The sequence below is a fragment of the Parasteatoda tepidariorum genome, chromosome 2, assembly GCF_982258835.1.
Source record: "Parasteatoda tepidariorum strain Cologne lab strain chromosome 2, Ptep-v5.0, whole genome shotgun sequence".
Taxonomy (NCBI): Eukaryota; Metazoa; Arthropoda; class Arachnida; order Araneae; family Theridiidae; genus Parasteatoda; species Parasteatoda tepidariorum.
Genome location: NC_141756.1, coordinates 95,124,088 through 95,150,290, shown reverse-complemented (window position 1 = coordinate 95,150,290; position 26,203 = coordinate 95,124,088). Strand labels below are relative to the sequence as shown.

The 26,203-nt window shown below is 30.4% G+C and overlaps 1 protein-coding gene across 2 annotated transcripts; it reads left to right on the top strand.

Annotated features, from left to right (window-relative positions):
* The first annotated feature begins 2,965 nt into the window (after window positions 1-2,965).
* LOC107439681 (GATA-binding factor 1-A) lies at window positions 2,966-24,165 on the top strand. 2 transcript variants are annotated; one of them, XM_043052168.3, is made up of 5 exons: window positions 2,966-3,641; window positions 12,132-12,370; window positions 13,659-13,784; window positions 16,228-16,369; window positions 21,935-24,165. In XM_043052168.3, the coding sequence occupies exons 1-5, from the start codon at window positions 3,167-3,169 to the stop codon at window positions 22,102-22,104; spliced, it is 1,152 nt and encodes a 383-aa protein (XP_042908102.2). In that variant the 5' UTR covers window positions 2,966-3,166; the 3' UTR covers window positions 22,105-24,165. The 2 variants fall into 2 exon arrangements, with proteins under 2 accessions (XP_042908102.2, XP_042908103.2); XM_043052169.3 differs by having other exon boundaries at window positions 3,066-3,641; window positions 16,228-16,373.
* The last annotated feature ends 2,038 nt before the right edge of the window (window positions 24,166-26,203 follow it).

Below are 26,203 nucleotides of genomic sequence, written 5' to 3'. Positions count from 1 at the left end.
TCAGTAAGAAAAAAAAATGAAATAAAAATTTAATAGTAAAAAAAAAAAAAAAAAAAATTAATTGGAAATATAGTATTTGGAATTGTTTGTGACAATATGCAGAACAACTTTTCCTAAGAAAAAGTTATAGCATGAGTGACGTAGTATGGGTGTTGTCTCCCAGTGTTAAAATATAGGCGAACATTTGGACTAACATTTTATACAAAAAATAAGTAGTTTCAAGTTTCAAAATTTGACACAATTATAAAACTATAATAGTACAAGAAGCTCCAAATGAGAATAGGATAAACTCTGTGCTACGTCTGTATAAAGGAAAATTACCTGCGTTAAGTACAAATACAGGTATGGATATTTTATGTAGAATTCAAAAACTAGTGTCGATTTCTGTAACTTAATTTGTGCTTTATATCCGCTGTTTTGCTTTATTTAGTAAAAAAAGATGTTGTTTGTTCAAAAAAAATTTCGTTATGCATCAAGTTGGAATTTCAAGATCACAAGGTGGAATCTATGACGAGACGTTGCTTGTTGGAAAATTCCCTCAAAGAAAAAAAATATAGAAAAATTCATTTTACAAATTAAAATTCAATAAACTTTCTGACAGTATGTTCAATAAGAATAATGCACTTATCTACTGTTTCATCAGTAATTTGTTTTAAAAGTTTGAGAATCTGCAGCATTGATTTTAACTGTATTATAATTTTATTTATTTCACTTAGATTGCAATAACGCATTCATATTTGTTTGAGAAAAAAAAATAGATCAATAGTTATTCACATTCAATTCAATCCATTTTTTACTGTTAATATAATTACTAATGATTATAGGACATTAATGGCATTAATTTGATGAATTTTTTTTACAGTATTTGTCAAGACTTGTCACTTCAATCAATTTTTTATAAATTTTATTTTATAAATTCATTAATGCATTTATGTATGTTTGGGAGAAGTAAGATAGATAGCTTTTAACATTTCATAAATCTATTTACTATTAACTATTTAATTCTACTCTTACCATATAAACAGTTTTCGTGCATTACTTGAGTTCAATAAGATTTCTTTTAACAGTAATTGTTATTAAGAGTTATCGCTTCAAATACTCATTTAGAATATTACTAATTTAAATATTAAATTCAAAATTCAAAAAAGTGCAACGTTTGAAAAAAGTTAGATTGATAATTTTATTATCAGTTCTTAAAAATCTATTCATGATAATTTATTTAATACGTTCCATTTTATAATGCAAATTTGAATCCAACTAATTTGCCAACTAATTGAATCCAACAATGCAAATTTGATCATTAGAGGCCATTTAAATATAACGTAAGCATATTTTTGGCGATTTCGGATTCCCCCTCTTCCTTGTCAGAAGAAATAAAAAAAAATATAAGCCCCTCCATGTTTACGCAAGAACGTTTGAATTACTCCTTGCCTTCTTGTCCTTTGTTTTTACTTTAACTTTGATTTTATAGCAGCAATTAAATTTCAGAATTAAATCAAATAAATGATGTAACTTTGCCCGCATTGAAATTTATGTTTTATTCATTTTATAAAATTTTGATTGAAATATTTCAGGAATCTTTCATGTGTTTCCTTCTGTTATCGAAACTTTTGACCTCTATAATTCACCGAAAAGAATTTTTTTCCAACTTTTTTAATTTTCCCAAAATTTCATTCCAATTTTGAAATTTTCCCAACTGTAATTTTTTAGACATCTTTTCTTTTCTTTTTTTTTTTGCATTCGGAATGAAAGAATTAAAAACAGGAGAATTTTCGTGTTTCATAAGCATTTTACTTCATTTTATAACTGGCGCTGAGCAGGTGATCTAGTTCTAAGTTAAAGGCTATCAATGTTCAATTCCGTAGCCTTGTAATTTTCAATCCAACCCAGAAGAAAAGGGAAATTCTGGATCAAGCATTGGAACAAACTGGACTATGGAACTAACCCACATTTGCACTACATGAAGAGAAAAACCACGAAAAATTCTCACGATTACTCTGACGACAAGAGTCTCACCTATGAAGATATTTTACGTCAGCACTATAGTTGGTGCTAACCATTAGCAGAATTCATATCATTCAGCCACCACCGATATTCGAACCTGAGCCTGGGAAGCGAACGCTTAGTTCCCTGAGTCATTCCGGCTGATATGTAAGCACTGTTCATATCCTCTTGTCAGCTTAAATAAGCAAATTGCAAACCCTCTTCCCCCGAGCCGTAATGGCTAAGTAGACAGAGCGGCCGTTTCCAAATGAAGTAACCCAGGTTCGAATCCCATGGCTGGTTGATACGAATTCATCTCCCGGTGCACACTAACCACAGTGCCAAAGCAAAATATCCTCAGTAGTAGATGGATCAGGGGTTAAATTCCTCTTACCGTTAGAATAACCGTGTGAGGTTCTCCCATTCATTAAGCGGAAATGGGGGTTAGTTCAATCCAAAAGGCCAGTTTATCCCAATGTTTGCCCCGGGAATACCCTTTTGTTCTAGGTTGGATTCAAAATTACAAGGCTACATAATTACAAATTGATTTACATAATATTTTAAACTTACGTATCATCCCGTGCGTAATTTTTAACGTAAAATTTACTGTTATTAAAATGAACTTTCATAATATTTAAAAGTTTTCTCCCTCGAATTCAATGAAATTTAAATTAATTATACTAGGCAATGAGGAATGTCATTTCAATCTCTATTTTAATATATTATTAATCTTACTATTTCATTCAATAGCGCATTTACGCTTGTTCTGAAAGAAAAAAAAAGTAGCATCAATATTTTTTTAAGATTTCATAAAATTTTTCTTTTCTGTTAACTACAATTATTAAGCTGTGAAGTTATTTGAACATTATGTTAAAGAATTTTTAAATGCTATTTGATTTCTAAAAAGGTGCTGAAAAACAACTCGTCAGATTTCGCTAACCGTGCGAAATTTCGTAAGTTGTTTGTGGCAACCATACAAGTTGTCTGACGATTGGTCTGCAGCAACTTAGTTTGGCGTTCCTAGTTACGACTACTGCTTACTCCCCAAAACTCACTTTCTTTCTCATTTTCTCACTTCTTATTCTTCTTCCCAGGCCTCTCTAAAACCGAAGATAACAGAAAAAAATAGAATGACGTCATCGTCTTTATCTCATCGTCTATCATCACCATCATCATCTTGATCATGGATTTGTTCTCAAATCAACATTCACCAGTGTCCGATCCTGATGTCTCACCGCTACTCCCAATACCTCCTCATTACGCATCACGAATTGTGAAGACCGATCTCATGAGTATCTGGTCTTATAGTGACCCACGGCCGTACACCCCTCAAGCGATTGACCATACCAACATCGCCATCAACCACAACGATCCGGATAGTTACGGTTCTGCTGACACGCTAACTTACTTGAGTCTGTCTCCTGCTGAAATTGATGCCAGTGGAACAGCGCCGCCATTTTTAGTCACTTCTGACTTACTGAATTACGAGCACAAACCCTTTTGGAGAATGGACGATGACTTGTTTATGAACCATAATAAAGACGAGGGTTATGTGTCACCTACAGCATCTTTGCACTCCCTGACCCCTCCATCAGATTTGAGACAGCTACATGTGAGAGATTCTGCTAATGAAAGTGGAAACAGCAATGATTTAACCGGTAAGTCAGATATTTATCTTGTAGTCCTGTATATCGATTATTTGTTTGGAATTCAACTATTAACCCTTTGCTTACGGTGTATCAATTGCACCACTACATGTGGTCCGTATGTCGTACCAGCTGTAAGCAAAAGTTTTATTACTTTATTTTTTTAAAGTTCAATATTAAAATCTTTGTTTAGAAATAAATTTGTGGCGTAACTACCACTATAAATATTAAATAACAACGCACTAGTATATAAGACATGTTAATTTGATTCCATCTTGAGGTACCTTTTGATAGATGAAGGTTGACATAGTCGATTTATAATTACCCTCATTGGTGACCCAGACGTGATATGAACTTGTCAACATTGATGGATTGTTCACATTAAACAGTTGATTTGCTAAAAATATAGCGCTCAAAAAATATCCCGTGAAGTAAATAAAAGACTCCCGGCTAATAAACAAAAATGAAGAAAAAAAAATAGCGGAATGATACAAACGAAGAAAAAATATAATGAGCAAAATTGATATAAATAAATAAACAGCATGAATCAGCTAGTGGTATCCGTTCATCAAATTCTATCACGGATAAAATTCCGGAAGGGGAGTAATGTGGCGTAACTACCACTATAAATATTAAATACCAATTCACTAGTATATAAGACATGTTAATTTGATTCCATCTTGAGGTACCTTTTGATAGATGAAGGTTGACATAGTCGATTTATAATTTTCTCATTGGTGACCCAGGCGTGATATGAACTTGTCAACATTGATGGATTGTTCACATTAAACAGTTGATTTGCTAAAAATATAGCGCTCAAAAAATATCCGGTGAAGTAAATAAAAGACTCCCGGTTAATAAACAAAAATGAAGAAAAAAAAATAGCGAAATGATACAAACGAAGAAAAAATATAATGAGCAAAATTGATATAAATAAATAAACAGCATGAATCAACTAGTGGCATTCATTCATCAAATTCTATCACAGGTAAAATTGTGGAAGGTGAGTAATGTGGCGTAACTACCACTATAAATATTAAATACCAATTCACTAGTATATAGTATATAAGACATGTATTCTTGATTCCATCTTGAGGTAACTTTTGATAGATGAAGGTTGACGTAGTCGATTTGTCGATTCATAGTTTTCTTGCTGAGAAGTTCAGTACACAATTCTTTGTTTAGAAGTTCAGTACTTTAATTATTTGCTTGCCTACATTTAAATTCTTTAATAATGAATTTGGCAGTGATGCATTCTGAAGATTAGTTGTTAGACTTTTTAATCTACTGATTCTAAAATAAATTTCTTAAATTTTTTTTGGTTCAGAAAATTCTTTGCTACATTTAAATCCCCCAATTCTGACAGTAAAGACCAGTTATTATTCTCCTTGAAAAGCTGGTTCCTAAGTCCATTACTTAAATTGTTTGGTCTGGAATTACAGTTTCCAAATTCTTCACTTGAAATTACAACGTTTAATCTCGTTGTTTACAACTCCTTTGTTAAAATTACTTGTAAAGTTAACCATTTGAATTGTTTGTTTCAGTAATATTTTTAAATGCAAGTTTCTTTAGGAAAAATCCATACACAATTATGAAATTTTGTTAAAATTTGTGAATTAGAACAGTAGGAATTCTCTTAAGAAAGTTGTCATTATTAAATTATAATGTTAGTGTTATTTTAAACACATCGAAACCTTTTAATATCATTAGTATTCAATGTTATTTACATAATTTCATTGTTTATTTTATTCATATAACCTTGTATACATTGTGTGGTATATGTCGCAGAGTTTCAAGTATCGAAGTTGTTCTCAAACAAAACTCAATTCCTACCAACAAAATTTTGTCCTTTTTGTATCATTCCTTTTTTTAACATTAATTTTTTAGTGTCACTAATTTTTAATTATCGTATTTGCACTTAATAGAACATTTTACTCTCTTTCGTATGACCGCCCGTAACAGGGAACATTCCATTATAAAGACTGATACATATAAACACATTTTCTACTTCATTAGACGCAGTTTTACTTTAGCACCCACTACAACGACCGTACTAGCACCCACTACATTTAAATCAGGCTGTAGAAATTTAATTAAATTTTTTTTATTTCTATGAAAATGACTTCAAATTTTATTTCTACGAAGGGACTTTTAGTGTTTAAATGTCTTTTGCCAATAGTTATTTGCTGTTGCATAATATTAAACTATTAATGAGTCGAATTTCGCTAAAATGTCAATTAAAACTTTCTTTCATTAAGAGTATCCTTATTATCCTTTATTGTTTGATTGTAGAACTTCTTAATCATAAAATTTAAATTGTAGAACTACTTAATCAAAAAATTCTTCTAATCATAAAATTTAAATAAATATTATGATTAGTTGTATATCCAGAATTTTTTTTCTTCCATGTCCGGAAATCAGATGGTTTTCACTTGAAAAATGCAATTTGAGAATAGATATTAGCTGTTATAAAATATTCTGTAACTCATGTTAATTAATTAAAACGTTTATTAGAATCTTCTTTTCTAAGCTTTTCAATATTATCTTCTATTGTTAGGTTTGGGAACTTGTCAGGTTGATAAAATTTAAAGAATTGGTACGATCTACATATATATATATATGTTCGATAACTTGTCAGGGTATCAAAATTTAAAGAAAAGTTGAAATTTTGATTTTCACCATTTTTTTCCTTGCCGTATTTTTGAACACAATGGCTTTTGGTTAAAATATGTGATTATTATCAATTCCTCAATATTATCCTCTACTGTTTGGTTCGAGAACGTAAAGTGACGAAATTTAAGGAACTATTATGATCAAAGATGTGTCTAGAATTTCATTTTTTTTCAGTCGCGTTTGATTCTTTTTTTCAGCATTCATAAATTGTTTTTTAGTTGATATATGTGTTTTGTGAATAGCTATTTGATATTGCAAAATATCTTATAACAGATGCTCCTGAATTCACAAAAATCTCAGTTGGAACTTTCTTCCACAACGCTCTTAAAGAGCGTCCTCTATTGTTTGCCTCGGGAACTTGTCAGAGTAACGAAGTTTAAAAAACCTGACAAATATTCGTCGATTTGCCGTAATATCTGATTTCAAAGTTGTGACTTTTTCAATTTAAAAATTAGAGCTTTCTTTTATGCGGAGAAATATTTTAAGAAAGATTTTATGTATTCATTTATGCATGTATTTTAAACTAGCATTTTGAGTGCAGAATGTCAATGAGTGATTAAATATTATCAATACCTTTGATCAACGTATAAAATTTCACCTGGTTAAGCTCGTATTCTTTTATTTAAGTGTAATGCAAAATTTATACTAAATTTCTTGATGGTTTTGTTTTATTTATCCATACAAAGGTACTTTTTCTTAATCTTATTTTCCCTGTATATGTCCGAATTAGCTTCCAAGGTCTACAGACTGACCTTTGATCTTTCAGTGGCTTAGCCTTTGAGAAAAAGCTATTATTTTCTTTACTTTTTTTTTGGCATCACCACTTCCAACCATTCGATATGTAAACTATGGAAAAATAAATCATCTTTTCTGTCTTAACCAACTGTTTATCAAAAATAAGACCTCTATAAGACGTAATTGGGAGTAACGTAAACACTAAGATGAGCTTTCTTCCTCGTGGTTGTTAGATGAAGATAAGATATCCGATGGTGAATGTAGACAAGTTATTTGATTACAATTCTGACTCGGGTTAAATGGGCACATAAACCTTTTTCTTATTATACACAGATTCCAATTTTTTAGCATTGCTGTTTTGTTCCCAACTTTTTATAGTGGCTGTTTTAAACGCTAAGATCATCACAAAGAACACTTTAAAGAGAAGAATCCATACTAGCTTAATGCCGGAGTCATTTTGGAGTTTGTAAAAAGCTTTAAATGTACGTAAAATTACTAAAAAATTGCAAGGGTGACCTTAGAATAAGGAAAAATCATGAAACTTTATCTATCTACAGTAGTGGTTTCCAACTGGCTGTCCGGGGGGCCCATACGGGCTCGCAAAGCCTTTTTTTGTGGCCCGCGAACTAAAATATATTAGTGCATTTTTATGCGGACAATTTTCGTAAAAAAATCTATATGGGTTTAAAATACTTTTCTCCAACTGTACAAAAAAATTATTTCTCAGGTTTTGCATCCAAGAAAATATTTATTCAAATAAAAAATAATCTTGTATGTTGATCTTTTTTATTTCATTTTTTTTTTTTGTATTTTGAGAATAATCTTGTATGTTGATCTTTTTTATTTCATTTTTTTTGTATTTTGAGAATATAATTTAGCATGTGTGTATCAGAAATTTTTCCGAGAGAAATTCTCTGATTTAACTTTTTTAAACCACTCATTTTGGATGAAAATATTTACACACACATTTGTAAATTTTAAATTTAAAATGTAAATATCTATTCTCTGGTGGTTGCAGCAGACAAACCTCAATTTTGTCATTGAACATTTTGTGTGCTACTCTGTAAGTTTTAATACCAACCTTTTTAAAGTTTTATATCTTAAAAATTAGATATCTGTTGCACATTAATTGTTTGAAACATGGGTGCACATTAAAGTTATTGTAGCCCGAATTTTTTAATATGCATTTAAATATTTTTAAAAATTTACTTCTTATTTTAATTTGTAATTCAATACTTTTGTTTTGTACAACTTGGTAAAAATTTCGATTTATGTTCCTTCAAGCATAAAAGAGTCCTACATAAAATTTAGATAAAGTTGCGGCCCGCCATTTGAATTGAGTTTTTAATTGTGGCCCCCGACCTCATGTAAGTTGGAAACCCCTGATCTAAGGAAAAAGGAAAGGCGAAACACAGTCGGACTTTTATTTAACGAACTTCCATTTTGATATTTTTTCTCTCGAGGGACCAAGAACATTTTTAAATTTTTTCCTAAAATAACTTCTATATAGCGAAGTAAATTTTCTATTCAACGAACTTTTCTTTGAGATCCACTTTCCCTTTTGTCTTCCAAAATATTTAAGAATATTTCAAATTTGTTAATTAATTTTACTGGGGAAATGACCTTGAATTGATTTTAGCATCCACTTCACTTTTAGGGAAAGCAGTAAAATCCCTTTCCCTTTTTGTTCGCATTTCGTACAGGAATCCATGCCGAAAATCAATCTACGCGAAAGCATCACAGTAATTTCTAAAGCAGGAAATTATGATGTTACAGATCGTACTATTCGGTAACAGTTTTGCTAAAACTGGATTTTTGAATTAATTTGGGTTAAACTAATCTGGATTTTAACTTATTTTACGGGGGAGATGACCTTCAATTGATTTTAGCATCCACTTCACTTTTAGAAAAAGCAATCCCTTTCCCTTTTTGTTTGCATTTCATACACGAATCCACGCCAAAAATCAATTTACGCGAAAGCATCACAGAAATTTCTAAAGCATGGAATTACGATGTTACAGATCGTACTATTCGGTAACAGTTTTGCTAAAACTGGATTTTTAGTCAGCGCGGAGGGCGAAGTTTGATATTCCTTTAGAAGAATTTCAAAAAAATATGGGTACAGCTAAGAGAGAACCGCAAAATTAACGATGATGTACTGATTAATGATTTTCTTTTTATCGATTCTAAAGCTGCAACCACAGAAACATTAACTGAATCGGATATTTTTTGGATAGTGTGAAAAATAAAAGCAATACAGTCATAAATTGTGAGAAAGATGACGACAGAAATGATGAAGAAATCACCAAACATTCGTAGGATGAAATGTTAAGATCATTATCGATAGTAGATATCATAATCGATAATCATTATCTATAGTAGATATTATTATCGATGGTAGATATCATTATCGATAGCAGATATTATTATCGATGGTAGATATCATTATCGATGGTAGATATCATTATCGATAATCATTATCGATAGTAGATAATAATTTACAAGATAAAGGTGCATAAATTGTTTTTTTTTTTAATTATATCTAGTGTTTACGAATTTAAAACATGTTTTGTGTTACGTATTTCAAGTGGTGATTTTCTATTTAACGAATTTTCCATATAACGAATTTTTTATCGGGATTTAGAGACTTCGTTAAATAGAGGCCCAACTGTATTTTGAGATTTAATTAAAGTATCAAAAAATCATGGTAAGAAAATTAATTTGAGTTCGAGGTTCTCTTTGAGGCCCGCCAAATGTTACGTAGGCACTTAACACTGGAAAGGGGATTTCGGATTTGCTTTTTTTTTTCTTTTTTTCTTTTTTTTTTTACTGACAATGAGTTGGAAGGGAGGTAGAAAAAATCAATGTTAACGCAAGACATTAAAATCAGCTTATTTTCAATTTTGCAATAAAATTTTTAACTAAAATTTACAAAAATTTCTAAATGAAAATAAAATTAAGTTTACGGATTGACTGCAGAAGTTAAAACCAAATGATTCCTAACAAATATTTTAATTTTTAACTAATACAAATCTGTTTTATGCAAAGATAATATCCTAAAATAGGTTACTACAGTTAAAGAGAAAATCAAGGTGAGATTTGCTTAATTTTGCTAACAAGGGGGAGTCAAATGCTCGTTTACGCAATATTTGAACGGCTCCTTTGCTAACTGACTCTTTTCATGTAATTTGCTTGTTTAGTTACCTCTTTGTTTACTTTACAAGAAAATATTTTAATTTAATATGTTTGTTTTGTTCTTATGATAATTGTTAATTTCCAACTTTACTAGCTAGTAAAATTACTTTATATCTTATGTATTTAAATGAGACAGAACTAAGAAAATTTATAATAAAATTTATGCCTTCAGTTACGAAAATCAGAGAAAATTGTTAAAACTACCCTGGAACCACAAACGAGCCTGTAATTGTAGTTTTAAAAAATTTTTAAATACTTATTTATTATAGCTTATTAAGTCAATTCTCCATGCTTCTTTGATTTTGATTAATGATCTAGCTTCCTCTTACCCTTTAAACTTTGTCCTGTTCAAATCCATTTGCTAAGTCATTCTTGAGCTTCATTTTTTTTCTGCCATCATGGGCTGAAAAAAAGCAAAAGTATGCTAATTTCTTTCTTGGTATTCTTAGTATGTGACCTGCCCATCTCACCATCTCTTATTGATTTCTTTATCAATTGTAGTGAGGTTTGCTCTTTCAAATACTGTTTTATTTCTTATTTTAATAGGAGTAAAGATTTCGAGGATATTTCTGAAACGGTTAGTTTGAAAAGCGTAAAATTTTTCGATGCATAATTTTCTAAGGCACGTTTTGAAATCATATGATAAAATTATACAGGCTATTGATTTATAGATATTTATTTTTGTTCTTTACTGAATGCTTATGGACTTCCGGAGTTTGTGAATGCTTGTGAAACATGCGCTCTTGGTTGAAAATATTATAATAGATTGCTGAAATAAATAAAAGGAATAAAAAATCATGAATAAAATATGAATTTGGCATAAAAATAATGCAATATATATATATATATATATATATATATATATATATATATATATATATATATATATATATATATATATATATATATATATATATATATATATATATATATATATATATATATATATATATATATATATATATATATATATATATATATATATTATTAATTAATTTTAAATTAATTAAAAAAAACTTAATAAAATTATAGTTTTTGTTTGTTCTTTTGTTTGTTTGTTCTCTAATATTTTTTCCTTGTTGTCTTTTTAATATTTTTGATAGAGGATTATGTGTTGATATTGATCGTTATATAGTTTGTTGAAGCATTAAGTAAGCATTTAAGTTAGGGATGGTAATTTGCTCATTTTTGCTAACCAGAAGGGACAAGTATAAGCATTGCTTATTCTAGATACTATATTCCCTATATCTCAAAACTAAAATAATTATTTTTAAATTTATCTTTTATACCAATAGATTTTTTGTCTGATAATTGCAAAGATAATAACTTAGAAAAACAATTGGGAATAATAGAATGCAATTTTTTTAAATTTTTTTTTGACAAGTCATTAAGTTTTGGCGATCTCAATCAATGAAGATACTATGTAAGAGTCTTTAAATGCTCTTGGTGTGAAAGAAGGGTTCAAGAGCATTTGCAAGCAAATGTAACTTCCGAATGTATGTTTTAAAATGAATGTATGTTTTAAATAAAATTAAAAACGCCAAGAAAATCAAACGTATGCCGTGAACGAATCGCTGTGGAATTTTGCCAATTAGAAGTTTGTAGATAAGAATTATAGGCAATGCAATATATTCCTTTCTTATTGCCAAAGTATAATTTTTAAAACCATTTATTCCTATTCGCTGAAATAACGCTTAAAATTTTCATCTACTCAGATATCAATTGACGAAATAAGACGACGATATTCGATGTCGTTACAAATTTTTTGGTTCATAGCTTTCCAAAAAATTTGCTCAATTTTTATTTAACATTTTTGCTGTTATTCATGTGTATTTCGATATTCAGCAGAGCCATTGCAAAGGTAAACTTTGAGAAATTTGTATTCGTATATTTCTCCAGGGTTATATGACACAGAAGATCATCATCAATTTCGTCTGTCCGACTCCTCCACCCCTCCTCATCCCCCTAGGACACAGTGTGTCAAGTGTGGGAGTGTTGTGGACATCTCCCACTGTCTGAAAGAGGCTACTGGGCATTACTTGTGTTATTCCTGCCACATGCAGTCCAATCCAGGGCTTCTTCCAGTTCAAACAGCCCTTGAAGAGTCAGTTCAAAAGAGGACCAGGAAAAAACAGTCTGTAAGTAGCAACATTTCATCAATATTACGCTTTACAACAACTTCACAACTGGTTGTAATATAAGTTAGCAGCAATTATAGTAAAATTTCATCAAGACTGCCCTTTACAACAACTTCATAACTGGTTGTAAAGTAATGCAGCAACAATTGTAGAAATATTTCATCATGACTACACTTTACAACAACTTTATAACTGGTTGTAATATAATTTAGCAACAATTATAGCAACATTTCATCATGATTACCCTTTCCAACTACTTCATAACTGGTTGTAATATAATTTAGCCACAATTATAGCAACGTGTCATCATGACTACCCTTTACAGAAACTTCATAACTGGTTGCAATATAATGCAGCAACAATTGTAGCAACATTTCATCATAACTACCGTTTACAATAACTTCATAACTGGTTGCAATATAATGTTGCAACAATTGTGGCAGCTTTTTATCCTAACTTCTCCACAATTAAAATAATAGGACCGAATAATATAAATGAAAGCCTTAAGCATAATTTTTTCCACTGTTAGGATATCTTAGAAATAATGTATAGGAAAAGTGATCAACTTGCGCTTGTAACTTTACATGATCTTAAAAGCTTCACCTATTTGTAAAGATAAAAAAAATTAATGGAAAAGAGTGGGTCAGAGTGTACCCAATACGGGTACATATTTATTATTAATTATAATTTTGAGGAACTTTTATGTTTTGAATTTAGAGTGTTTTTTTAAGTTTTTTTGATAGTTATGCATTTTTTTTTAAACGAAAATATAATTTTTAATCAAAATTTTTTGAAACACTTAAAAAAGCGAGATCTACTATTCGTTGTAAATTATCCAAACTAGTATCTAAAAAAATTAATAAATGAATAAATAAACAAATTAAATAATTAATAAATTAAAATTAATGAAAAGAATAATAGCAGTATAGCTTTTTATAATATTTCGAATTAGGTTTCATAAGTTGAGCCTGATTATTAATTAGTTTGTTAGCTTCATTGGTATTCATTTAAATTCAAATATATGACTACAATAAAGCATACTTTGTTATAAAGACTAAAAATGTAATCCACATTATAAGTACAAATAAGTATGTATACATAAGTATGTAAATACAATGTATTTAAATACCTATGAAACTTTTACAGTCAAATGTTCTTCATCAAGAAATTATCACTCAAATATTATGTATTTTTAAATGGTGTATGGGTTTGCTACTTTAATTGAGACCTATAAGTTAAAGAAAGATCTTATTATTTAATTTATTGATAAATGTTTTTATATTTAAAGGCGATCGTTAATGCTCGAAATCAAATCTGCCAAAATTGTGAATGTCCGAATACAACACTATGGAGAAGAAGCTTTTCTGGTGAAGCTGTTTGCAATGCCTGTGGCCTGTACGAAAAGTTGCACAAGGTAAGTTGTTAAATCCTTTCAATCGTGTCTGCTCTTACTAATTAATATTTTAGAAAATTGTTTTTAATCTTAATTTTACGTTCCACGAATGGCAAGTTTTACTGCAGAGGGCGCTGTATTCTTTTCCTCAGCAAAAGTCCCTGGTTATTGAAACCGGCCCACTATCTTGCCATATTGTGAGCCTCTTGTGTTCACTTTTCAATTCGTTGTTCATTGCTTGAGCTGGCATTTCATTAAAGTGGCGAAGGTTATTTTGCGTATCCTAATTTTAAAGACAAATCTATTCTCAATATCAAGAATACTAATTTATGCTTTTTAAAATAAAGATTATATTTAAAAAGAAGAAAAAAAAGCATAAGAAATGAAACTAATCTAGCAATGAATACGTTTTGTTCCAAATACACAAAATTATAACTTTAATTACATAATTTATCTGCCTAAAACTATTATTTAAAAAAAACATTCGTTTGATAAAACATGTGCAAGATATCAATTACCTAACTGAGTCAGAAACGCAATAAAGCAACAATCCAGAAATAAAAAATATAGCCAAATAAAGGTTGCCAAATTAGCGATTTCTTAGAAGATTACCGATTCTTTTAAATCTGTTTTTCGAAGCTCTGTCGCCAAGGAAAATAATAATAATAAAAACAATAATTTAAGTGCCTTACACTTGAAGTAATACGATGATTTTAAACCATATGTGCATAATCTTGCCGCGAAGAATTATCAGGGCTTCAGAACACACAAATAACTGAATTTTCAATTCGGTGACATTTTCCTCCCTAGATGAAAATTATGGAAAACACTGCCATATTCTCTGTTTTTGGAAATTTTTATGAGCCCAGGTAATGCTTAGTTTCTAAATATTAAAATTTTAAGCCACAAACGCTTTTCATTTTCATAAAACTGTGGCTTTTCTCAATATTCACGTTTGCTCTATTTTTTAAATATGCGTAGACAGCGCTGGCTTTAGATAATCTAAACTTGAACTAGCAGTCATGAGTAACAGTTGCAAACTCTCACCAGTTGTAAAAATAGCATATTATTCGCTAAAAAGCATCATTTCATAATACGACGGAGTATTTGAAAAACAGCCTTAAAAATCAAAATCTAAAATATTCTAAAGAATTTTGCTTCAATATTTGCCGGGATCAAATTATGAAATCTTATGAAACGTAAAAAATTGAGTTGATATTCTTATTTACTTTTATGTTTCCATTAATCAAAATCAAGTATTCGAAAATATCACCTCGTTAGGATATGCAGCAATAAGTAGGTGGTGGCTTTCTAACACAGGAACTTTAGACTTGTTTCCGGGTGTTTGTTTATGGAAATCACCAGCCATTAAAAACCTCCTTTAAATCCGTTGTACACTATACGACTTAACACAACGTGTTTTTTATTAATTCTGTATTTTGTTTTTCTTTCACCCTCGTCTTATTGATGACTTTTGCTGTATTTTGATAGTATATAGTGAATTAATTAATCCTCCTTTTATCAAATCTAATAAAAATGAGAAAAATAGTGCCTTTGTTTCACTTGAGAAAAATTCTTTTGTCTTTAACAATTTGTTTAACTTAGATGGGTCAAATTTATTTTGAAACGGCTATCTTAAATTTTTTTCTGTCACTAATTGATTCGCATTTTAATGTAAAGAAACCAAAACCGCACGAGAGCCAGAATTTTTTACTATATGTAAATATATATCTTTTTGTGGGTAGTACAAGCTACATAATCGAATTATCCAAAATATAAATGAATTTTTATCATGAGCATGAGGGCCAAAACAGTAAGAGTAAGATCTAGTCTTATTAAAAATGGAAAATGATTTGCTCACTTTAATTAGTTTTAAAATATCAAAACGTGGAAATGTTCTGTTTCAGTTTTGAAGAGCATATCATAAAAATAATTTATTAAAAATGAAGTGAATGATTAAATTTTTCGTGTTTACTGCACGGAGAAAAAAAAATTAGGTAAAATTACCATATTGTATGGTAATACTATTTCTGGTAAAAAAAAAAGAAAAAGATATAATTTTGGTAATAAAAACAAAAATATACAGTATTTAAACCATTCATTTGATTTTTTCTGTTCATATGGCTTACGGAAATTCTAATTTTCAAAAAAAAATTTTTAGTTCCTTACATTTATAAAAAAATACAAAACTGAAAAAAAATTTAACCAAATAAATGATTTTTTTTCCATGCTAAGGTATCATGATAAAATTAACATTTACCAAATTTTATCACGCATTATGAAGCTATATTTTATTGTTAATTTTACAAAAGAACTTTGGTAAAAATTACCAAACTTTTGGTTTTTCCAAAGAGCCAGAAACGCCATAAATTTTACCATATTCTGGTAGTTTTTGACAATATTTATTTTTTCAGTGTATTAGGTAGACTTTTTTTAATTGACTGAAAATTCATTTGTTTTTCAGAGAAAGCGACCGAAGAGTATGAGAAAGGACACTATTCAGACCAGAAGACGGAAACCACGAAATTCTGATACAAAGAAAAAAGTTGTAGCCGAAACCATTTCTTCAGTTCCAGCATCGAACACAAGTACTATCTCAAACAGAGGTAGGTTAGTATTTCGTCTAGCTGTCATTTTCAACAGAAATTCTTAGTCAAAAGAATATATTTTGTTGGTTTCTATCTTCAAATTTTTCTTCACCAAAAATTTTGTAACAAATATTTAGTAAAAGGTAAATTAAAATTTCCGATACTCTTCAGTATCAATATATTTGCAAGACAACTTTAGCTTACAGGACAATTCTCGTATCAATTGATGAGTTTCACCTGCGCAGATTACATCAATGTGACTACAGATTACTCTAAACAGATTACTCGAAAGGCCATTCAGATTTATTTCTACCTTAACTTATGGTGAGATTCAGAAATTTTAGCGCAAGATTCAAAAATTCTTTTGAGGGACTATTTTTTGAATTGGCGATAAAAATTCTGGGTTTTAAGTTACGTCTGAATGACACAATTAGTAAAATGTTAAATACTTTTCGGTTCGCCAGGCGCAAGAGCAAAGACGCTAAAAGAGTAGACATCCGCTATTTATTTATTTATTATTTTTTTTGCCATTATTTTAATTTTATTTATTTTTTAAAACACTGAACAATATGGAAAATTAAAAAATTAAATAAATATGAAGGTAAATTTCTTTTTAAAAAAAATTTTTGAATTTCCTTGCGCTTGACTGACTAACCAAAAAGTACTAAATCCTTACTAGGAATTTTAAATGTATGACGTCATATTGTCGGAACTTTTCTCAGACTTATTCCATAACTTAGTCGGAAATAAGCCATGAATGTTTTGTTTTGATATCATAGTTGTCCCGCAGTAGACTGATCCTTAAGGCGCGATTCCCAGCAGATCACCGAAGTCAAACATCACTGGCTGCTGTCAGTGTGCGGGTGGGTGACCACTTGGATCAGTCTGAATAGAGACCAAGGGTGTGCGGTATTAGTCCTCGTTAAACTGTGCTACCGTAAAGTGCTCGACTTCACGCGCAGGTCGTCGGGCTATCGAAGCGGGGGTGCCATCCCCTCCGCAGAATATAAAAATTGTGATGCCATGTCTTCGGATCATACTCCGAGATGTTTCCCAGACCGTCGCCAATAGCCCATTGTGCAGCTCTAGTGCGACGTAAATTAGCAACAACAACAACAACATTAAACTGTTCTACATAAAAGTGCTCGACTTCGCGCGCAGATCGTCGGACTACCGAAGCGGGGGAGCCATCCCCTCTGCAGAGAATCAAAATTGTGATGGCATGTCTTCGGATCATCCTCAGGGATGTTTCCCAGACAGTCGCCAATAGCCCATTGTGCAGCTCTAGTGCGACGTAAATTAGCAACAACAACAACAACATTAAACTGTTCTACATAAAAGTGCTCGACTTCGCGAGCAGATCGTCGGACTACCGAAGCGGGGGAGCCATCCCCTCTGCAGAGAATCAAAATTGTGATGGCATGTCCTCGGATCATCCTCAGGGATGTTTCCCAGACAGTCGCCAATAGCCCATTGTGCAGCTCTAGTGCGACGTAAATTAGCAACAACAACAACAACAACATTAAACTGTTCTACATAAAAGTGCTCGACTTCGCGAGCAGATCGTCGGACTACCGAAGCGGGGGAGCCATCCCCTCTGCAGAGAATCAAAATTGTGATGGCATGTCTTCGGATCATCCTCAGGGATGTTTCCCAGACAGTCGCCAATAGCCCAGTGTGCAGCTCTAGCACGACGTAAATGAACTATAACAACAACAACTTGATATCATAGTTACACCATTTTGATTTTCTATGCATCTTATAACAATATACATATAATATGCATACATAATGTTTGATATATAATGCCTGAATTTTTATGCGTGCAATGCTTTTAATAATAAAAGTAGGAAATCTTCGGTTCATGAAACTTCTGGCTTAAATTTAATGTAATGTATGTCAGCCTTGAGAAATTTGTTTATTTCACTGAAAAAAATATTAAAAATATTTAGGTGAAAAAGTTTTACAAAAAATTATATTTAATATTTGTTCTCGTATTTTTTTTCTAACAATATTAACTGCAAATTTCGAATTACTTCACATAAATTTCAAAACTCTTTTGAAGAAATTGAAATTACTCTTGTAAAATTTTAAACTTTCGTTTTTAATTTTCATAAATATTCAAAATTTTTTAACATTACTTTCGAACTTTTGCGAATGCTTTTCACGGCTTTACAGATTTCGGCGCACCAAATTACATAACATTTGGATTAGATCTAGTAGTTTTCAAGTAATGTAATCATTCTAAAGAAATATTTCTTTAATATAATATAAACAGCAAATTGGTAACTAATTATTTCAAACTGCAGACAACTAATTCTCTCTACATAATTTAAATAAATGTGGGAGAAATTAAATAAACCAAATGAAATTTCAAAAATAAGCATGTCATCAAAAACAGTACTTCTTCCGGGGACACACTATCCCGATATCATACTGGACCCTTTATGTAGTCCCAAAAACTGACTGTGCCCCGAGGGCACTCACGGAAATGCTCACGGTTTCGGCACCGCTTGGCATTCTTGGCGGAAACTTTTAAGTCAAACCTGCTCTGTCGCCAAATTGCTTTTGCGTAGCGCTTATAAACAAGGGATAGAATTGTTTTCACTATTTTATTACAATTTTTTTCATTGTTTTAGTGTTTTCATAAGATCATGTAACTCAAATATTAAAACACAAAATTCTCCTTGCAATGTTTAGTAATAATTCTAATTAAATCTTTCAAATTTAGTTTTAATCTGAACTTCTAAGCTGTAATTTAATTTTAAAATTTTATGACTGTGAAGGGCATTGACCTGATGACGTATTCTGATACATTGATTGTATTGACTTGTTTGGAGTTTTCTCAGAATTTTTTTTTATTTTCAATTTCTTAGTTAAAAAAAAATAATTAAATAGATAAATGAAATATTATTTTTACTGATTTGATTTAAATTCTAATAAAATCATTTTATCGCGTTTAAAGTTATAGTTCTTTTTTTTAAAATTAAACTCCAAATTTATAATTGAAATGCGTGCAATGGAAACTAGTGTTATACTTGCGAACAACTTTTTTTTCGAGTTTAAGTGTTGTTAATTATGATGAAAGTTTACAATGTAATTTCCTCTATAAATCAACTATAGATATTTTTTAAGATGCAAGCAATCACGGTACATAAAACAAATCAATTAGGTTAAAAATAGCATAAATGCTAAAGAACAAATAAAAGCAAAAGTTCTCTTAGAGCCCTAAAATATAAATTATATATTACTTTTATATATACTTAAGTTCAGATTGGTCTAATCAAACTGAAGAATCAGAGAAACTCTTATGTCAAGGAACTGTAACTAATTTTATTATATATGTTTATTTTTAAAACTATATACAAAAACATCCGAAATATATTTCATATTAACAAAATAGTTCACTGTTGCATTCTAAGGATAAATTATTTTAATTGTATAATTTGCTTTTGTAGATCCATTTCCTAAAATATTTCCCAATTAATTATAAATTGTGTAAAAATATCGATTTTTCTGTGAAGCATTTCTTATTATTTATTTTGAATCTACCATTCATTTTTTTTCTTATACTATTATATATTTTATTTAGTAATGTTATAAGAAATGGCACTAGTAATGGTATAAGAAATGGCAAAATTTTTAGTCGCATAATTATAAAATAAAACTTGGTTCTTGTACTTCATCACTTTTGAAATTGCATTTGAATAAAATAATGTTAAAGTAAATTTGATCGGATTAAAATTAAATAAAACTTTTTTTTCTGAATTTTTATAATTTTTGAAACTTTTAAAATATTGAAGTAGTGTCATTAAAATCTTCATCTTATTGAAAATGAATAAAATAATAAGGTTAAAGTAAAGTGCTGCGTATGATAAATAAATAAAGATTTTTTTAAAATTTTTTATTACTCTTGAAACCGCAAACAAATGACTAAAATGATAAGGTTAAATTAAAGCACTTTAAATTTATTAATTGCTTTCTCAGGTCTATTTTTTCAGATCTATCTTAATTTATTATTTGCGTAAAAGTATCGATTCCTTTGTGAAAAATTTCTTATATATATTTCCAATTGAAAATTATCACCTTTTTCTGATTAAATGTTTTATTTGAGGAAAAACGATTTAATAAAATCTCCTCCATCTGATAAAGCAAACAAGTGAGGCAATTTTTTTAACTGTATAAAGTTCTTTCTTAACTCATTTCTCAAATCTATTATAGTTCATTATTAGCGTAACACTATGTATTTCATTGTGAAGAATTTTTATTATGCATTTGGAATAAAAGAATTAATTTTTTTCCTAATTACGCATCTGAAATGCTGAGTTTAGAGATAAAGGTAATTTTTGCAATGTACTGCAATAAAAATACCTTATATAAAATTTTCTTACATTTGAATTGGAAACTGAATGCAATATTCCTTAGCATATAGTGAGCACACAAGCCTTTATATAGCATAGTAAGGAATGGTAAATTGTCTTAGCAAGTAAATTAAAAAAAAAAAAAAACAAAAAACAATAGATTTTACACTTTCAAGAACAATAATAATAATAAAAAAAGAAGTTGAAAAGTAAAATATTTACAAGAATCTATTTTTAAATAAAATTCTGAAACATAAACATTAAGTATTAATTTTTCATTCAAAACGAAAACCGCTTATAAAAAATGCAAGAGTGGTGTGAGGATAGAAGTGAATAAGAAAGAAATTTTTAACTAGAATAGAACCATCATTTTCCTACTCAATCAACGTAATAGGGTTGCACGTTGTAGCAAGATTTGACGCATAGATCGGGTTGGGTTACCATATTCTCAATTTTGCTGTTTTCAGAGAGCTTATTCTCGACCGCGCCAAGCGGTGCCGAAACCGTGAGCATTTCCGTGAGTGCGCCCCGAGGCCCCATGACTACACCCTATTACCCCCATGACTTGAACCACTGACTACAGATGGGATCCAACATGTTAACAGTGTGCCCTGAAGGACTGTTCTTGCTGACACGCTTATTTTTGAAATTTCGTTTAGCTTTGGTTTAAGTTCTCCCATATTAATTTAAATTGTGTACTAAAGACAATTTTGGTTTTACGCTACTTGTAGCGCTTTTCCATTTTGACTTGTCCCGCAGTGGACTGATCGTAAAGACACGGTTCCCAGTAGAACACTGAAGTCAAGCACCACTGGCTGCGGTCAGTAAGCGGGAGGATGACCACTTTGATCAGCCTGCATAGGGACCGAGGGAGCACGGTATAGGTTCTTGTTAAATTGTTATACCGTAAAGAGCTCGAATTTTCTCAGGTCGTCGGGCTACCATAGCAGGGGAGTCATCCCCTCTGCAGAGGATCAAAATTACGATGGCATGTCTTCGAATCATCTTCAGGTATGTTTCCCAGACTGTCGCCAATAGCCCATTGTGCTGCTCTAGTGCGACGTAAATAAAGTACTTACCTACCATTTTGACTTATTGTATTTTTTGTCTTCATGTCTCTTTAATTCAATTTTTTTATACTTTTAATGGATTCTCTTCACATAAATAATTTGTTCTAAATCATGTGACAAAAGACGCTAAATTTAAATTGCTTTATTTTCAGTTACACCTCAGCCTATGATTATGCCACCAAATCCACCACCTCCATATAATAATCGTTATATAACTATAGAAGACACTGGTAGCTATCAAGTACTTCCGCCTATGGGAAGCATGGGATTCTTGAACACATATCCTTATGAGACTACATATAGTCATTTTGCTGGACAGTAGCTTCAATTTTTTGTTCAAATTAACGCTCTTGTAAACTAGCGTGATTGTATTTTTTGAAAGTATCATAGAATGCCAGTTTTATTGCCAGTTAGTGCAATTTTTACAAGTCAATAAGTGCAAATTTTAAAAGTAAATAAGTGCAACTTTTTTAGCTTATCTAATGTAAGGTAAACTCATTTTATGAACAAGCTTGATTGTATTTTTGAGAAAGTGCCATTTTTACAAGCTAATAAGTGCTATTTTACAAGACAATTACTGCAATGTTACTAGCAGTACTAGCATGAAGTGAACTCCACTTATGGACTAGCGTGATTGTATTTTTCTCTAAGTGCCAAACGTAGAAGGCAATTAGCATGACTTTTACAAGGTATTTAACAATGCAAGAGGTGCAATTATTACTATAGTCAATATAAGGTGAACTCTGAACAGGCTTGCTTGTATTTTTTGTGAATGTGCCATAGAATGCCATCTTTGCAAGTTTATTAGTAGATTTTTGCAAGTCAACAAGAGGCATTTTAAAGTAAATATGTGCAATTTTCACAAGCCAACATGGTGATTTTTGTAAGCCAATGTAAGACGAAAACAATGTGAGATGTGTACAATTTTTATAAAAATGCTAATAAAACTACAATCTTATGTAAGGCGATTACAACTCTTACATGCCGCATATAATTCTTACAAAAATGTATGACGAGTACAATTTTTACTATAATTCTTGAAAGACAGGTGTCTATTTGCATGTAAATGACAAAACTCTAAATATTTAAGAATTTTTATTTATTTTTAATTTGGATCAGTTTAGAATTGGTGTTACAAACGAAACATCGAGTAATTAGTGGTCCTTTTAAGATTAATTAGCATATCATTTTAGAGGAATAAGATCTGGTGCTTTTGAGTGTTTTTTGCAAATGCTTTATGTAAATGCTTATGTGTGTACATTTAATACATGTAATCGAAATTTAGAAAATTTGTGATAAACATTGTTTATAAGAGAATTTTGTAAATATTTTTTTTTTCAATATAGTGATTACTTTTTAATGATTATACTGTTTATTACTGGAAAATACGTTTCGGTAAAAGAATAATTATTGTATAGAAATATATATTTACATATTGATAAAGAGGTAAAAAAAAATCACTAAACGCACAGTTGCTTGTTAGGATACATCAAAAGATGTAAACACATTTACAAAACTAGACTATAGTTTTCTTAGTTCACTCAAAAAATACGAGTTTGATACAAACTATTGCCTGTTGCTATAATCCTCAATTATTCGATTTTCAGTCTTCTTCGCAATTTCTATAGTCCCAAAATGTGAATTACTTTAAGCTGGGATATATGGATTGGTAGGGTGCTGGATTCACTTTCATGAGAAAGGGAGTTCAAATACAACTGGCCGAAGACTCTCAGTGTAGTAAATGGAGACTGGTGAACGTTAAATCTATCGAGTCACAAAGTCCTTCATGTTCCCATAACAAATTATACCTCTGGGAGTACTGGATTGGAGATAGATCGTTTTCCAGTTCAGATCAAAATTACGATCTACGGATGAATGAATGGATGTATGAATGGTTCCACCCTATAAACGGGTGGGAAATAGTTTGCTCACGGTATATTTTCAAATTTTCGTTTTTGAATAAAGAATGTAAGAATAAGATGTTTAAAAGAAATTTTAAGTTGCAATTTGTTCGCGGAATAAATTTTGATTTTTGTATAAGAAATATTTTGATATGTAAATAATTTTGAAGCATTTATTTTTGAAAAGTTTCAATTTTAGCATAATGTTTCTTTTACATGTAAGGGAGTTTAAGAGAGAATCGCTTGTTTATATAATCTTATGCGATTTTGCTACTTAATGTAAATATTTTGTTCTTCATGTTTTCTTGCAATTTTTTAATCTCTATTTTATAACTGTTTTTTTTTTATATATATATTTTGTGAACAGACATGAAGACTAATAAAAATTCTCAAATTTGTTTGGTGATTGTTTATTTAATTTTCACACAGCAGATGGATATTTTAAGTTTCTAAAATATTCAAATAAAAAGTGAATTTTGTAATTTTTTGTCGTTTATTTAATGAGATGTTAATTAAGTTATTGAGGTAAGTTAACTTGATTTTTTTAAGTATTTTATCCAAGTTGGCATTTTTTCCCGAAAGGATTAACTTTAAGATTTAACTAAAACAAGCATAGTTTTTTTTAAAAATGTTTTATATCAACTCTTCCTCGTGCCCATGCAAGTGCAATTTTGCAATCATTTCAACATTTTCCGATTAGCTGGAGCACATAAATCTGCACTGGAAATCTATGCTTGATGACAATGCAAATTTCAATCGCTTTCTGACAGCTGCAAGCACACAGTAAAAACTGTGGTGTATGTCTCTCCTAATTTGATGTTGAGCCATGAGTGACCCTAAAAGTTGTGTGAAAAACACCGAATCGAGCTATCATATACAACTTATCGAGCTATCATGTACAACTTATCGAGCTATCATGTACTCTTTATAGGGTGTATGAAGGCTCTGAACTCCACAAATGCAAAATGTTTACATCAAGATTTACATTACATGTAAACACCAATGATGGCGCTCTTTAATTTAATCTATCTTGCTGACCAGGTGGCCGAGCAGTGTTGCCAGATTAGGGGTTTTCCCCCTAAATTTAGGGGGATTTTTTTTATCTTCAGTGGGTATTTCAGGGGAATTTGTTTTTAGGGGTTTGTTTTAGGGTTATTTGTGAATTGTACTCGTTTAATTTTGGTTACGTTCTAATATCAAATTTTATAACAGAATGTATGAGATGGTAATATGAAAATCAATATGTTAAACCAAAACAAAAAGATTCAGATTTTATTTTAGAATTAAACCCCTTTGTTGAATGTAGTAAGTTATTACTTAGCTCGATTCTCGACTTAAGTTTACTTAGCTCGACTCTTGTTTTAGTTTTATTAAGTATTCTGTTTTCAAATGCAGCTGTGGAGAGATGTTTCTCCATATTAAATATTATTAAAGACAAATTGAGAAATAAAATGTCTATAACTACAGCTGATAATATTTTGCGCGTGCGATATGAACTTTCTAATGGTTGCCAAAGTTTTGTACCTACTTCTTCCATGTTAAAAATGTTTAACAGCGAAAACATATACAAATCAGAAAGTATTGACGAAAATATGTTGGATATTTTATCAGAAATTTAAGTATAAAGTTAGAATTAAAATACTAAAAAGACTATATCGTTGATAATAAAATATTTATGAAAAAATGTGCGAGTATTCAAAAAAATATCTTAAATATTATAGTAGGAATTAAAGATAATATAACGATTAAAATGTAAAAAAGATTAATTTGTTGATAATAAAATATTAAAAAACTTGGAGGCTTCGCCCCCTGCTCGCTGGTGCTCGCCAACCCCCGGAACTGCTTTCGCAGTTCATTTCGGATTGCTTCGCAATCCAATGCTCGCTTTACTCGCTCATTGGATACGTTCTTAACGTCTAGCTTTTGTATACTTTTTTTGAACACTGAAGTTCCGAAAACTTTTCACTGTAGAAAATTCTAAACCTGTACATTTCAATATTAATTTGAAATTGCAAACAGTTCACATATTACTGCTCACTACGTGCTCTTGCGCGCCGAAGCCTATCAATTGGGTATACTATAGCCTACGTCACAGATCGTGTTATTCCTACTAAATTTAACTAGTAAACAGCATTTTCTGCGAACCTGATTTCTAGCAACAAGTAAAAGCATCAAACGAAGTGTCTTGTTATAAGTCGCTACTCGCCAGGTTGGAATTGTATTAGTCTAGTTCCTTTGGAAATAATTTATATTGTTGTTTGACCGAAGTTTATGAATTTAGTAAGCATATTTAAAACTCAGTTTATTAATTAAACTAAAAGGTAAATGTTATTCCTAGTAAGTGGAAGTAGTTGTGCTTTTTTCATATTATACCCAATTAAAACGTGTTAGCGTTTAATATAACTTGGATTAGCCATATGATGCTCACTACGTGCTCTTGCGCGTCGAATCCAATCAATTAAAAATGAAAACTGCTGCCAACGCGAGAAAAGAAATATCATCGGTTTTATTGATACATAC